The sequence below is a fragment of the Thunnus thynnus genome, chromosome 4, assembly GCF_963924715.1.
Source record: "Thunnus thynnus chromosome 4, fThuThy2.1, whole genome shotgun sequence".
NCBI classification, from domain to species: Eukaryota; Metazoa; Chordata; class Actinopteri; order Scombriformes; family Scombridae; genus Thunnus; species Thunnus thynnus.
This window is the reverse complement of record NC_089520.1, coordinates 8,287,420-8,302,899: the sequence shown is the minus strand read 5'-3', so window position 1 is coordinate 8,302,899 and position 15,480 is coordinate 8,287,420. Positions and strand designations below refer to the sequence as shown.

At 39.0% G+C, this 15,480-nt stretch overlaps 1 protein-coding gene and 1 long non-coding RNA gene across 3 annotated transcripts in view; one reads left to right on the top strand and one right to left on the bottom strand.

The window, feature by feature from the left end:
• The first annotated feature begins 774 nt into the window (after positions 1 to 774).
• LOC137181066 (uncharacterized) lies at positions 775 to 10,853 on the top strand. The gene is made up of 2 exons (XR_010928108.1): positions 775 to 1,924; positions 9,459 to 10,853. It is a non-coding gene; the product is annotated as an uncharacterized lncRNA (long non-coding RNA).
• The window catches only part of ccdc71 (coiled-coil domain containing 71), a 26,576-nt gene continuing 15,136 nt past the window's right edge, over positions 4,041 to 15,480 (bottom strand). For both annotated transcript variants that reach the window (XM_067586416.1, XM_067586417.1), the window contains one exon: positions 4,041 to 7,939. In XM_067586416.1, the coding sequence (XP_067442517.1) occupies positions 6,853 to 7,939 (1,087 nt within the window). In that variant the 3' untranslated portion in view covers positions 4,041 to 6,852. The remainder of the gene's footprint in view (positions 7,940 to 15,480) is intronic.

Sequence of the window (15,480 nt, the reverse complement as noted above, 5' to 3'; positions counted from 1 at the left end):
TGTTTAGTGTCAACTGCTGTCAGAGACAACTGTGCTGTCCTGATGGTATAGTGATCTAAACACATGCCCTGTAACTGTAAGGTCACTGGGTTGAATCCAGTCTGGCACAAAGCAAACTTCATTAAACATCAGAAAAGTTTTCTTTGTTGATAACAGTCATGTGATTAGTCTTTCAGCTATTTATCTGTAAATCTGTAATTTTGGTGAATATTTGAACTTCAGCTGCCTGAAAGTCCCATCAACTTCCATTTTACCACACTTTGAGGTTGTGAAAAGAAAAGATGGCAGATTCACCAGCAAAGCCGATGGTCCAGGGGTTAAGCTACTGATTATGATTCAAAGGTTCAGGGTTCAAGTCACTGGGTACGTAAGTGTTACTTAACAACAATATAGCAAGTCATGCATGTGATGTACAACCCTCATTTACACCAATGCTGAGATTACACATGGAAAAACAAAACAAACAACAACAAACCGCAACAACAACAACAACAAAGAAACATACATAGTCAGCAAAATCTGTTAAAACAGTTACAGACAGGCAGTGAATTATTAATTATATTCCTAGAGGTATGAGAGTATTCAGTTTTAGGTCACATTACAAGAGATTCCATGAGTTTGCTGCATCAACACTAAAAGCTTCTTTCCAAGTTCAGTCCTGGCACGAGGTACCTGAAGAGCCTGACAGTCACTGGAGCGGGTTAGAAGTGGACCGGAGTTCCAGTGCAACAGAGTTGTGATGTATGATGGCAACTTTCCAGGCAGGGCTTTATATAGATATACAGATAAGAGTGATTATTGCATCTCTCAGTCAGAGAGGGCCAGCCGACCTTATCATAAAAGAGACAGTGGTGAGTATTGTAACCATCACCAGTAATAAATCTCAGGACTGAGTGGTAAACTGAGTCTAAAGGCCTGTGTGGAGGCAGCAGCATTTCTGTAAATTACATCCCCATAATCTAAGACCCATAAAATAGTTCTCTACCCACAGATATGGGGGAAGTTGGATTTATTCCTGTACAGTATTGTCAACAAGGTTCTTGATATGGTGATTGAATGTGAATTTGTCGTTGAGCCAGATGCCATGGTATTTATATTCTGTAACCCTTTCGATGTTTGAACCATTGATAGAGACATACAGATTGCTGTAGTCTGAGTTTTTGGATCTTGAAAAAAACATACATTTTGTTTTATTTTCATTAAGTATCAGTGTGAGATTAATGAAGGAATGTTGCAGTTTCTCGATGGCTAATAATGACACTCATTGACCTCAAGGTGATACTGTAATAATCAAGTATATGTTTTCGCAATTATCTTAAAAATGGCTTGGCATTTCATCATTTTAGTCTCTGAAGTCATCTGCATCTGGTCTTCTGCTCTAAAAATGTCTAAATAAATTTTGCAATCTGCTTGGATTTCGATTATTGACGCTTGCGGCTATATTTCTAGATCGGTTTTCTGTCCGTTGATTGGCTAATGAATTAATTTAATGGTTGTTTGCCCATAAAGCTATATTTGGTAATTATACAGCATATGGCAAATACGACAAAAGGATAAAAACATTCTAGGATATAGGACTTTCTGCACAGACTTCATTATAAAATACCAGAAATACAAGACATAAAATACCAGTCAACAGGTGACTTGCCTGGCAGAACTGAGGGAATAAAGAGCTTTGGTGGTCTCTGTCTGTTTGTGGACAGCGGCAACAACACAACCCCACTGCGCGTGCAAACAGGGAATATACATTTGATACAGATAACCTCCATGAAAGTTACAACTGCACCTCACGTAGCGTTAAATATACACTGTCACGGCAGCTGTTAATCCAGGAGCAAGCAATAAGAGGACACAGACTACTCACAGTATGAAGATGAAGGTCATTTTCTTCTTTCTTCGTGGAGACAAAGTGATCAACACGCAGGTGATTAATGTCCTACTGCACGTTATATTTCATTTTAACTCCTCATCTCGTCCCTTCATTGCTACTAGCTTGTTGCGAGCTAAGTGATCTTTAGCTCAGGGTTGTTTGATTTTAATGTCATTTAATATTAACTGTTTAAAATGTGTTTGGTGTGACCGCACTTGCTTCACATTTTTAATCAACTTCACCTGGCTGACCTTCAGCTTTGACATGAAGTATGGACTCGTTTAACTGACATTTAACACATATTGCAAACCAAAGGGGCTGTTGAAGTTGCTTCGGTGGTATTTTCAGACTACAAAATTCTGTTTCAGAGTTGCCTTTTAAGGATCTTCGACATAGATTTAGTCTAATGGACATTAGTTTTACTTATTTTATCTTTATTTCTGAGAAATTACATTTTCTCTTGTCAGTTTGGAATGGATGGCTCTAAATCAATAACTACAATACCCGTGATTCTCTGCCGCTGTTGCTATGGAGATGCTAGTCAGAGGCGCGAATTTTAAGAAATTCAGAGCGCTTTGTGGTTGCAGGTATTAACAAAACATGGCGGGACAGTTACTATGCTCATCCAAATCCGAGAGTGAACTGATTTAAACTGCTGAATGTTTCATCAGGTTTCTACTACACGTCTACATCTTTAGTTTCAGCTATTTGAAGCAGAATTTGAAGCTCTGTGACTGGACGTGTCTTACCGAAATGCACCTTGGGAGTGGTAGTTGATTATAAATTTAATTAGAGTTTTTCATTTACTGTACTGATGTTCCTGTTCAACTAGGAGTTTCATGTTCAGCCAAGCAGTCACCAAACCACTGGTGGAGGAAGTGCTGAGATCTTTTAAAAGTAGCGATACTGCTTTATAAAAGTAAAAGTCCTGCATTCAAAATCTTGTAAAAGTAGAGAAGTATTACTTGCAAAATTTCCTTAAATTATCTAAAGGAAAAGTATTCATTATGCAAACTGTCCATAGTGTTATTTTTATTAAATATAAACAGATATACAGTGACTGTAAAAAGTATTCACCCCTTTTGGAATTTTTCATGTTTTATTGTTTTACAACACTGAATCAAAGAAGATTTAATGTGACTTTTCTGACAATGATTTACAGAAAAAGAGCAAATAATGTTAATCCCAATATAAAATATAATATATATAAAAAAATATAAAATCAAGCCTCTGGTTTACAGTTCAAATTTTGATCTGAAAAGTAACTATAACTGTGCTGGAGTAAAGAGTACAATATTTCCCTCTGAAATGTAGTGGAGTTTAAGTGTAAAGTAGTATAAAATGAAAGTACTCAAGTACCTCAAAATTGTACTGAAATACAGTACTTAAGATGTACTGTGTTACCTTCCACCACTGCACCTAAAACTGTCAATGAGAAAATAAACCAGACGGTTGCTACAGGAGCCCAGATTGATTGAAAGTTCATCAGTTTGGAAATACACCTGCTTGTTTTCTTTCAGAGAGTGAGATGAGACAATTGCTTTTAATCTCATGCCTAAGTTTTAAGTATGAAGCCAGAGTTAAAAGTGGTTAACCTAGCTTAGTATAAGGACTTGATGCAGGGAGAAACAGCTGACCTGGCTCTGTCCAAAGTTCAGAAATACACCTACAGGCATCTCTAAAGCTCCCTAATAAACATGTTGTATATTGTTTAATCAGTGCACAAACAGGAGTGTAAAAACAACACTTATCATATTTAATCTAGTAACACAAGAGAACAAGACAAGCAGCAAATCCTCAAAACTGAGAAGCTGGAGTCAATTAACATTTGGCATTTTTATGAGAAAAAAAAAAAGACTATCAAAAAAGTAGATTCATTGAAGCTCTTCCACCAAAAATCTTCTCATCTCACTCTTGGGAAAGAAAGGGATTAAGTGTATTTATCCAAAACGTTAAACTATTCATTCAAAATACAGCTGACGGCCGACTACAGATGCTCAACCACAGATCAACGACCCTCAGCTTTTGGCTCGGTTAAATCAAGAATCTAAGAATATACAATCTGATCCAAAGGCAACTTTCTCCACATTAGAGATCATCGATACTGCATCTGCTGAAGTGAATCAACATGTTCTGGAAAATGTCAGTCAAGGAAAAAAACTATACAGGCTTAATTTTCAGATCAGTTTTATTGAACAAAAAAAAGTTTTCAAAGTTTTCATGTAGGAAATACAATATTATTATACAAGTGTTGCACAAACAAGACTAACAGAAGATCTAGAAAAGGGAATTGTCGGTGGGCATGAACATGACTGCGTACGGACAAATAGGAAAAGGGTGCAAGGAAACTGAGAGACTCTTCCTGAATGTAAAATTCACTACAACAGACGTGGAAATCTGTAGATCTGACCACTAAACACTGATGTGGTCTCCATTTGAACAGGAAAACACATGACTCATTTGAAAATAGTGCATGGATTTCAAAATCGACAGTGACAGACTCCACAGCATTTAAACATGAAATGGATGTTTAGAAATCTCATTTTATTTCTTTTATTTTAATTATGGTTTTTGATACTTCATTCAGAAACAAAAGATCATCCTCGTTTTCTGACCTGGTGATGTTTTAGCTCTGTTATACCTGCATCTTAAGATCTGGCAGTTTGTAAGTCAGTGGTTCTGATATTTGGGTTATTTTGGGAGACGGGGACTCTATAAAAAAAGAGTAGAAATTATGTTTCCTTAAATTAAGATCTGCTCACTGGCTTTTTCCAGAGCTTTCATTGTTTCTTGATGCTGTAAAAGCTCTGGAAAAAGCTAGTAAGTAGCCTATGAGTTAAGATTCTTTTGTCAAAGAACTGTTTTGGAGTTCAAGAATAAACTTTCTTGCTCAATAACAATGTAGTTATCTCATGGAATGTGCTTTTGTCCAAATGTCTCAACCATTTTTTTTTTATTGGGTGGGGTACACAGGAGTGTCTCACAGATGAAAACATGAAAATGGATTCAGGTGGTTCCTCCACCACAGTATTAACCTTTGGAAAGCACACGAGGCGGTTTGGCATGCTCAACCCAACCTGCAGGGGCAGCAGCACTTTCAGTCCCTAAGAATAACTCACAGGAAGTCACTGCTCTTAAATACTCAAAATATCCAATCTGAAATAGAAGAAAAAACGTGACCACATTCTTGTGCCAGTCGTTTAATTCAGCACCAACATTGCAAAGTTAGCACCTGTAGCAAAAACCAGCGTGGGTTCAAAGAGATTCAAACCAAATTTTAGAGATTATTTAAAATATGTTCTACAAGAAATAATATTAATGACTTTCATGTTCAGGAACAGTCAGCAACGAAGCACTGTCACACCCTCAAAGTGCATTTTGTTTTAGTTTTAAGCTGAGCCACAAGTTTGATCACAGCTGAAGAATTCAAGAAACTATTAAGTAGATTTTTTTTGGGCGACTCTCACCATCAAATCAACAGAGCAGACCACAAATGAGTTCTGACGCCACACAAAACTTTTTCTGATGCCACTGTTTTCAAATGTAACGCGGCAGGATACAGAAAAGCTTGCAGCTCAAGTTAACACGTCACCACAAACATTTTTAAATAAGCCGAACAAATGTCTTACATCAGGACTCCAGCAGCTGGTGGTCATTTCACACCTGGAGTGCACATCTGGTGTTTCATATCTGGTAAAAAAAAAAAAAAAAAAAAAACATTTCCAACTTATGGAGGTGGACGAGGGCCACATCACAGAATGGAAGAATATTTTGTAAAAGAGAATAAACTCAAAAATAACAGTAAGAAATTTGTAAAAACAGAACTGAGATAGTTTAAGAAAACCTTCGAGATTGATCTCAGAGTTCTCAATGTTTCCCATAATTAAAATTTAAATATTAATCTCAGAGGTCAAACTTGTTTAAACAAGGCCAGATTTGTCTTCTGTATTAGCTGTTTTCTGGTTCACTCAATGTAAGACATCAAATATTTCCAACAGTCAAAAATACTCTATGATCAGTCTGTTGTCTCCATGTGTGGATAAACTAAACCAAAGGAACACTTTGTGAAGGACTGTAGTTCAAACATCATCAGCCAGGTATCAATCTGTGTGTGTGTGTGTGTGTGTGTGTGTGTGTGTGTGGGCTGCGGGTTCGATTTCCCTGCTGTACTCGCTCCCAGAGCCTTGCTGATTTCCAGTGGAAACAACAAAAATACAAAAAAGGAAGACAAACTAAACTTTTTTTTTTCTATTTTTCCTCAGTTTGTTTAGTTTATTTGTTTTGCTGGAAACAACCAACCACCATTTCTGCTCTTCTGAAGACTTTGAAAACCCACACTGCTCATTCGCCAGTTCATCTGGGCATCCAATGAGATCATGTTGTCCCACCGCTAACTTCATTTTCTTTTTCTTTCCAGTGGGCCTCGGAGGTAACAGTGCTGATTTTAAGCGCTTCAAGTAAAAAATACTTAAAATTTTTAACAAGATGGCGCTACACTTCAAATGAGTTTTGACTGAGTTTGAATGAGTTTCTCTTCCCAGCACCTCCCAAAGACAGCAGAGTAGAGCTGCTCGCTACAATATGGTGGAACTTTGACACTGTTGTTGAGGGACAGAAAATTTAATTTTAACAGTGGAAACTTTGCTCCAAAATTCATCAGCAACACCAGCTAGCAGCCAGTCAACTCAAAGCAGAATGATGGTTGGTTGACGTGTTTTGTGGTGTAAACTAATGCTGACAGGCTGACGGTCATTTCCCAGCCTGCTAGGAAAAGCATCACCTAACTTCAAATGCCTTTCAATTCAGAGTGGCCCCCGTCAGGAACCAGAACTTTCACGGGCCGACTACCTGCTCTACCCCCAACAACCAGCAGGGAACACAAAAACCCATGTAAAAAGTCTTCTATGAACACTGGTAGCCAGGTAGAGTAAAACACTAACATCTGCTCAAGGAAAGGATGTGTCTGTGTTGTGGGAGAACTGTCACTTATTCTGGTATCTGAAGTCTCTCAGCACGTGATTGAGAGGTTGGATCTGGATCACTGGGGACAGGTTGACCTGTAGGATCTTCTGCGCTTTCCTGCAGGCCTCATCCACTGAGCGAGAGTCATCCACCTTTACCACTTTCCATCTAAAACTGTTCTTGTCCTTCCAGCCGTTTCTCTGCCAGGTTGGATTGTTCAGTTCCTTGGGGCTCGGACCATCCCGATGGAGGCCGTTGCTCCTCCAGCCGTTGCTGGTCAGCTCTGTGTGAGTCTGAGGGAACGCCCGGCCATTAGCGTAGAAAACCGGTGCAGAATCTCCGATGAGGGCGCCGTCCAATCGGACGGGGCATGACAGGCTCTTCTGGCTGAACAAGGCCACAGCTTTGGTGGGCGCCCCGCCACCATTCTGGGAAGGCTGCAAAGGTATTCCTGAAAGTGTTGGAGGGTGCTGTTTCTGTGAAAAGACAGCAGAGGGCGCCTCACAAGACAAGTCCCAGGTAGTGTGTATCTGGAGTCTTGCCGTGTGGCAGCCAGACAGGCCTTCGATATTGGTCAGTCTGAGGCACGGCTGCACCTGCAGCTCTTGCGGCATCTCTACATTCCTGCTGGGTGTCCTGCTGCAGACGATTGCGTGATGGTCCACCAGCAGCTCTGGAGGACGAACGCCTTGAATCCTGGGGTTGCTCCTTTCAGAGGTGTTCCAGGACGGGTGAACTTCTCTCTTCTTGGGCACGGGCCTCCTTCCCCTCCTCTTGGCGGTGGGTCTGATGTTCCTGCTGGGTGGCTTCAGCATGTCCTCAGTCAGGGGTTGGTTTGTGGAGGAGCGGTAGCGGTACACGTCCTTGCTGCGTAGCACGGTGGGCTGGTGGCCCTCCTCACTCAGCTCCTGCAGGAAGGTGACCAGCTCCTCAGTGCTCGACAGGTCGCGGGACATTGGGCTGAGGATCTTCACAGCATCCAGGAGGACGTTGTGCCCCGCTGAGGAGATCCTCGACCAAGAGTGAACCGCCCTCTGCTCCTCATTGGCAAATACCAATGGCCGGCCGACCATGGGACCTCGCACCGTGTCAGCCATGTTTCTAGTCCTGCCGGGAAAAAAAGAAAGGTTTTGGTTAAACAGAATCACAGAAAGAACTAATACCAATGAAAGAGGGATCATTACTGCCTCATAAATACACTGTTTTAAATCCTTTTACATCAAAATTTGCAACCTTACATTGTTACAACAACTATTTTTAGTCCCCGTTTGCTTTTTTTATAGTCATTCTGTGACAAAGTGTGGTAGGATGAGAGTATTGATGGTAGTATTTGCAAGTCGGATCTCACTGTGGTGTATTTTCCTGAGAATCAGACAACAGGAACATTAGTATCTCAAAAAAAAGATACTAACTGTTGTACCTACATTCTTAAATTAAATTCAATAAACACACAATTAGCAGCTTATTTAAATTTAAAAGTAAAAGCTTAATTTATCTTACGACTGCAAAAGCTGATCCAGAAATAATGATATCTAAAAAGAATCATGTTGAATTATTGCCAGCAATCTTCGCCTATGAGGTCATTAGTGGCAGATTGCCAAATTTAGGGAAAAACTGTAACTAAAGGTTAATTAAAAAATTTTGAAAATGAGGAGGTGTCGTAATAAATCTCTGGACCTCAGTTAGAAGAAGTTTCTGCATATGTCCCAAATCAGCTCAAGACAAACTTCTTTAGTGTTCAAAAAATCATCAAGAGTCAAAGCTCAGAGCAGCAAAATGTTCTTTAATGCCGGCGATAAAGGAGAACAGTTTGAAGTGCACACAAGGTTCACCAAAAACACTCTGAGTCGTAAGGGCCAGTTTGGCTTGCATAGGTGCCTCTTGTCCGACCCCTCCGTACTGGCCGATTACACAATTAGAAAATTCTTTAAATCAGCTGTTGCAGGACTGAAATCCCAAGATAGGTTTTTAGGTAGGCCTGGACATGTCTGGGCATGTTTTGTTTATCCAGACATGTCCAGATACGTCTCCTTTTATTTTTTAAAGGCTGTTTAGGTTTATTTTACACTATTATTTCCATATCCTTCCTTTTGGCTTTAATTTATTTAAAGTTTATTTATTTAAAGTTATTCTTGCCTTTTTTCACCCCTATTTCTTAATTCTCTCTTGACGTTATTTTTAAAAATAGTGACAAACACACTTAGAATTTCATCAAGTGCACTGAGTGTGATTATCTTCAGCATATTACGTGCCCTTACATTAATCACAAGATTTTGTGAGGTGTTATAATATGACTGGTGTAATGCTTCATAATAATAATTCAACATACTTATGCTTAAAGCTTATCATATTAATAATCATCATTTTGCATTGCATTTTGTTTCCTTCAGCACATCACAAGTCTTTAAAATTAAACCACAGAGGAACCCTAGAAAATAGGTAAAATAGGCTCCACAAAAGGAGGAGTTCAACAGGGTATATAACACGGAGCTTTCAGATTTGATTTGCTGTATCTTACTAAATGTGCAGTAAATCTATTATTATATTGAACTCTGCCTGTTTCTGTGTATTTCTTGGCTGTTTGAGTTAATTTTCTGATTTTTTGGGTATTTTAACTGTTTTTCAGAAATAATATGTTGTGGAGGATCTGAAGACTCATTGGCCCATCTGAAGGATTTTTTCCACGACGGAGGGCTGCAACTAACAATTATTGCTATTATCAATTAATCTTTGGATTATTTTCTCGGTTAATAGATTCATAATTTTGTCTATAAAGTCTCAGAAAATAGTGAAAAATCCCTGTTATTTCATTCTTAAGAGCCCATGGTGACATCTTCAAAGGTTTTGTTTAATGATCATTTTTATGATCATTTCGGTTGATTCTGGGTGCTGTGACCTTCTGACCCCTGACCTCCTTAACTACTTGTTAAATGTATCAACGATCCAGAAACTGAAGCATGATCTGCCGTTCACTGCGAGATGATGTTATTGATCAAGAGTCAGACGCCTAATTGTAAAATGTTAACGTGTACTGCTGCGGCTGTAAACGCACAGGCTGGAGATTTTTAATAGGTAGATCAATGCTCAGGGGAGAAACTGGTTTACTGTCAGAAGCAGTGTAACCAGACACCTCAGCCAGTACCACAGCAAATATAAAGAGGCAGTAAGGCTCCACATCTGCTGAGAATGACCCCAGCTGGCTCGTTATGCTGAGCTGACGAGCAGAAGCCAACGTGACCTTCTCTCAGTTCAGCACGGGCTCCACACCTTCATACAATTCATCTAAAATGAGCCTTGTTAGCTGCCATGGCAACCAGGACCGTTGGGACAGGACAGACTACGCCCTGGGATCCCCTTCCATATTAAAAAAAAGAAAAAAAAGGAGGAGAACTTTATCGTTTTTATCCACAGCACCAAAAACAAATATACATAACAATTTATCAGAACAAACATGAAAGGAAATATTTTATTATTTAATTTAATATTAAATTGATTTTTAGATGATCCATAGTTCTCCTCCAAATAACGTTTTAATCTAGTTTTCGTCTCACTTTTACCATTTAAGTGCTCCTAATATGTTGTCCCAGTCATGCATATTAAATGGATGGATAAAATAACAGGAACATGTTTCAATATAAAACGCTCCAGTGCACCAACACCACCCTCTACGACCTCAATAATAAACATAAAGTAGAATTATCACCTTTCTGACAATGTAAACATAAACTGAAAATGTATAAGCTTCATAAAAGTAGAATTTATGACAGAGCTGTTGTACTAGATTAGATTGCACAGGTGTTCCTAGTAAAGTGCTCGGTGAGTGTATGTCTGACTTCTCAGACAACAACACTGTTTTCATTATCCAATCCCTCTGCGGTCCTACTGAAAGGACAGTTTGACTTCAACTGTTTGGACTGTTGCATATTTAACAAACAAGCATTGGATTTATAAAGGCTTCATGTTTTGGTGAGCCAGAGACAATTTTTCACCCTGGTGGACAATAAAGATATATTCTATTCTATTTATTTTATATCTGGAATATCTTACAAATTGTTTTGTTGATGATACCTTTTTTTAATACCAGTTTTATAAAAATCCATTTTCACAAAAGAAAATTATATTACAGTACAAATTTTCATTTATTTATTCATCAATTTTTCAGCTCATTGGCATTTTTACACACTCAAAGCAGTTTCATAACATAAAAAACCCATTTACTACAATCCCTTTCATACTGTTCACGCCATCAAGCTAATGTTAGCACGACAAACAGTTCAACCCATGATGTCGGCTAATAGAGGCTGGATGCAGCACCCAGCAAACATGTGACTGTAATGACATTCAAACTCACCAAGCAGTTGCTAGTTTTAACGTTGGTTAGTTTTTAAGAGAAAGTGTGTTGAGTGTCTCTGTACAGCTAGTTAACATTAGCATAAATGGTTTTATCACTTTGCTTTATGACACTTGTTTTGTGTAGTATATTTTCTTTTGCTAGTCGGCAGCTCAAAACATAGCAAGTGGAGGCAGCAACAGCGTCTACAGAGGCTTCATCAGTAACAGAAGGTTGGACCAAAACATGTAAACTGTGGGTAAGAGGAGACAAAGCTTTATTAAAATATCTGCCTATCGTTTGACATCAAGAAATGGTGGTTCGGTGACTGGCCAATGGCCACTAACGTAGCGAAGCAGTCTCTGTGTGACCATAACAACACAGGAGTCCACAGCTAACGTTAGCTAACATCAGCCAAGCCTCACAAGACACTGTTGTCAGCTGTTCGCCGGCCGCCGAACTTCCACTATTTCGATGTCAAACGACAGACAATATCATCATCTTCAATATTTTAATACAACTTTGTCTTGTCTTACCTGTAGGTTATGTATTTTGGTCCAAGCTCCTGTTAATGGAGCTCGCTGTAGATGCTGCTGCTGCCTCCATTTGGTACCAAATGACATGAATTGTTTTGGTACTTGATAGTATCTAAGCAATTCGGTTGATGCCATAAAAGTATTGAAGTTCGGTACCCAGCCCTAAATGTATGTATCATTTCTAATATAAGAATCCAAAGCTTCTATTGCTAATGTAGTCAGCAGTGGGGAGAGAGGACAGCCTGTCTTGTTCCTCTAAGGAGAGAGAAAAAGTCTGATGCTGAATCATTAGTTATGACTGCAGCTTTTGGGGTTCTGTATATGGCTCTATTCCAGCCAAGACAGTCATAGCCAAGACTGAATTTATTTAACACTGGGAGAAGATAATTCCAGCAAACTGTCAAATCATTCTTCCTTTAAAATATGAAAACTTCCCATCAAGATTTTCTTAAGTCTAAGGGGACGCCTTCAAAATCCTTGTTTTGTCCGTACAGTCCAAAACCCGAAGAACATTCAAAATTCCACTGACTATCCAATAAGACAAAGAAATACAGCAAATCCTCACATTTGAGAAGCTGGAACCAGAGAATCTTTGGCATCCTGGTTTGAAAAATAAAATAATTGCGGGGAATTATGCTTCTCAGGAGATACACAAACGTCTGGGAACCTACGTCAAGAAGGCTGTATTATGGGCGACTGAAGGTCGCAGAGGCACCGACTCGCACACCTTCATGTCAACAACATGTCGTGTGAGCCTGTGCATCAATCAAGTTGATTGGTTGATTCAGTTCCCCTCTGCAACACACATCAATGAGTCACACAGTCACACCGGGTGACATGTTCCTTCATTACCATGAACACACACACACACACACACACACACACACACACACACACACACACACACACACAAACACTGTAGTTTATTTTGACTCAGTCCCACATGCACCAAGCTATTTTTCATGGCTGTAGCTAGGTGGCTAATCCTGCCAACAAAGCTCTGATTGGATGACTGTTTCTCCAACCAGGGAAACATCCGTCAATAAGCATAACAGCAGCCCAATCTGAGACGCTGAACAAGTGAACGAAAAAATGAAGCTAGATTTGACAAGAGCCCCAACGATTAGTCAATTAATTGCCAAATAATCAGTCAATAGTCAGAAAATGAATTGCAGACTTTTTGATAGTGGTTTCATTTTTCAAGCTAAGATGCCAAGAAAATCACTGTTTTCAGTTTCTTAAATGCAAGTAATTTCTGTTTTTACTCAACATTTCTAACAGTCAGTTGGATATCTTAAGGTTCTGGACTGTTTATCTAACAAAACAGGCAAATTGAAGACATCACCATGATCTCTAAGAAATTGAGAATGGCATTTTTTCACTATTTTTTTTTAAACATTTCATGGACCAAACAATTAAATCGATAAAATTATCAATTGTTTGGTTGATTGGCAGAACTTGTTACATTAAGACATGTTTGTTTTCAGATATTTACGCCAAAGGATTAACAGAGTTCAAGGAAACTAATCACTCATAAAACTGGAAAGACATCAACAGCCTTGTGAAGCAGGAAAATGAGGAAAACCTACAATCTGGGTGAAATGTCCCATTAGAATACCAGCAAACCTGGAGATGCTAATTAGCTGCCTGCTAGAAAAGCAAAAGTCCTCACCTTCATGATCGCAGCATCAGTCTGGTGACTGTTGGTAATTTTCCACCCCAGACGTGATATAATATTACAAGCCATGTTCTGTTTACTTTTCATCAAAACTGCAGACAAGGAATGAGACGGTTTCTCTATCAGGTAACAAACTGCTCTGTTTAAACCCCCCCCCAACAAAATATGAGTAATTCATCATTTATTCATTTTACAGTCTAAAATGGTGCAGAACACAAAGCAGTGCAAGGAGATCTGTGGCTACTCTGCAGCTGAACATGCACACTATCAGGCCCGTTGATCAGAAGCAGCAACACTGAGAGTTAACTGCTGCCAGACAGACAGCAGGTTCGCATCAGTTCATCTGAAAACTGCAGAGTTCTCTCATTCAGATCCTGTCTGCACCTGGTTTATACATGTGATCTGTATCCGGATAATGGCGTCTGATCACGAGTCTTTGCATTTACATCTGATATTAATAAGTGTTCTCGTTATCGCCGTTCTGCCCACATAGTGATCGGATCTCAAAATGCAAATCTAGTAGGCCGAGCTGGTGGACTTGTCAGCAGTGATAATGTCATTAACAAAAAACAGTGACAAAAAAATATTAGTTGACCTCTTTTCTACAATGGAAACCAGACAAACACTAAATACAAACAAAAAAATATACAAAATGTATTACCTTTTTCATCAATTAAATAAAAACTAGACAATAAGGTGAAGGAATGGATGAATGGATACGTGAATTTTCATATGGAAGGGAGAAAGTAACGATTTATGGACTAAACTTATCTGCAATCCCACTGAAAATTAAACAAGAAGCAACAACAAAACAGCTGGGACAAGACGGGCATTTCTAAAAAGATAAAAGTAATATTGTCAAAGACTGTGAATGTAACCTTTGTTATTTTCAGTCAGCTGTCTTTTGTGGTGCCATCAATAGGAATGAGTGCAGTCAACCATCTCAAGCTTCCTCCAAATGTTAGCTAAAAAATTGCTGTGTTGATGTTATCGTTTTTGCAGCTCTTTTCAAGCTAAACCAGACAGACAGATCAGTATTTCAGTGAACAAGTTAGTGAATCCAGCTTCTGAATGAACACAGGTGGTAGCTGAGTTAATGCCAAGTGAGTGAGTAAGAAGGCCAGAGAGGGAGCGGCTCTGTTCAGACAGCAGATTGACATGAGCGCTCTGTATGTGAGAGCCATTACAGTCTGGTACAGGTAAACGGCGCCTTTTCCACCAACGCTACAATAGACCATGTAACCATGGTAACTGTTAACACCAAAGATGGCAACAGCTGTAGTCTCAGCATGCTTAGAAGACAAACATTAAAAATGCACCAATGACATTAAAATCTCCTAATTTTTAAAGGCTAGAACTAACAAAAATCACTCAAATATGAGCATCTCAATTTATACTGTATGCAGCGCCCTCAAAAAGTTGACAGTGGAACGAAGAAAGTGTCCTATGGCATGTATACTCCTTTCTGCTAATAGTCCCACAATGCAATGCACCACATTTTATAAACATGAAAAGCACTGTTGTGTGCCTCTGCAGCTGTAAACAATGACTAGGGATGAAAATTTTGAGCAATTTCCTTAATTGATAGTCGGCTACATTAACAATCAATAGCCTGTTAACCATTAAGAATTTATGAAACACAGTGAACACTTTTCCATAATAAAACCATTTATCCACTGACGTGGCTTATATTCACTGCAAAATCTGGTAAATTTAGGATTTAAACGACAGATTCAGTAAACACCAAGTTATTTGAATTATAAATTAAACAACACAAAATAATGCCTGAATTCAAATTTGCAGAGCTCCAACTCCCATCTGTCATTATTCAACGACTGGCCCAACAAAACCCAACACAGCAAATAGCTGCACCACTTCACCAACTTCAGTAGAGGACACAAATTAGATCAGACTGAACGTGTTGGACATATTTAACAATTGTGCTGTAGCCTTCAAGAGTAGATAAACATTTAAATAAACATGAATAAACAAAACAGCTTACCCCAATCTATCCACAACAGACTTAAGTCTTACTGGTTTCATATAATATGCATACCTGATCTACATGATGGGGGTGATGTGTGTTGTTGACTGGCTAACGTTA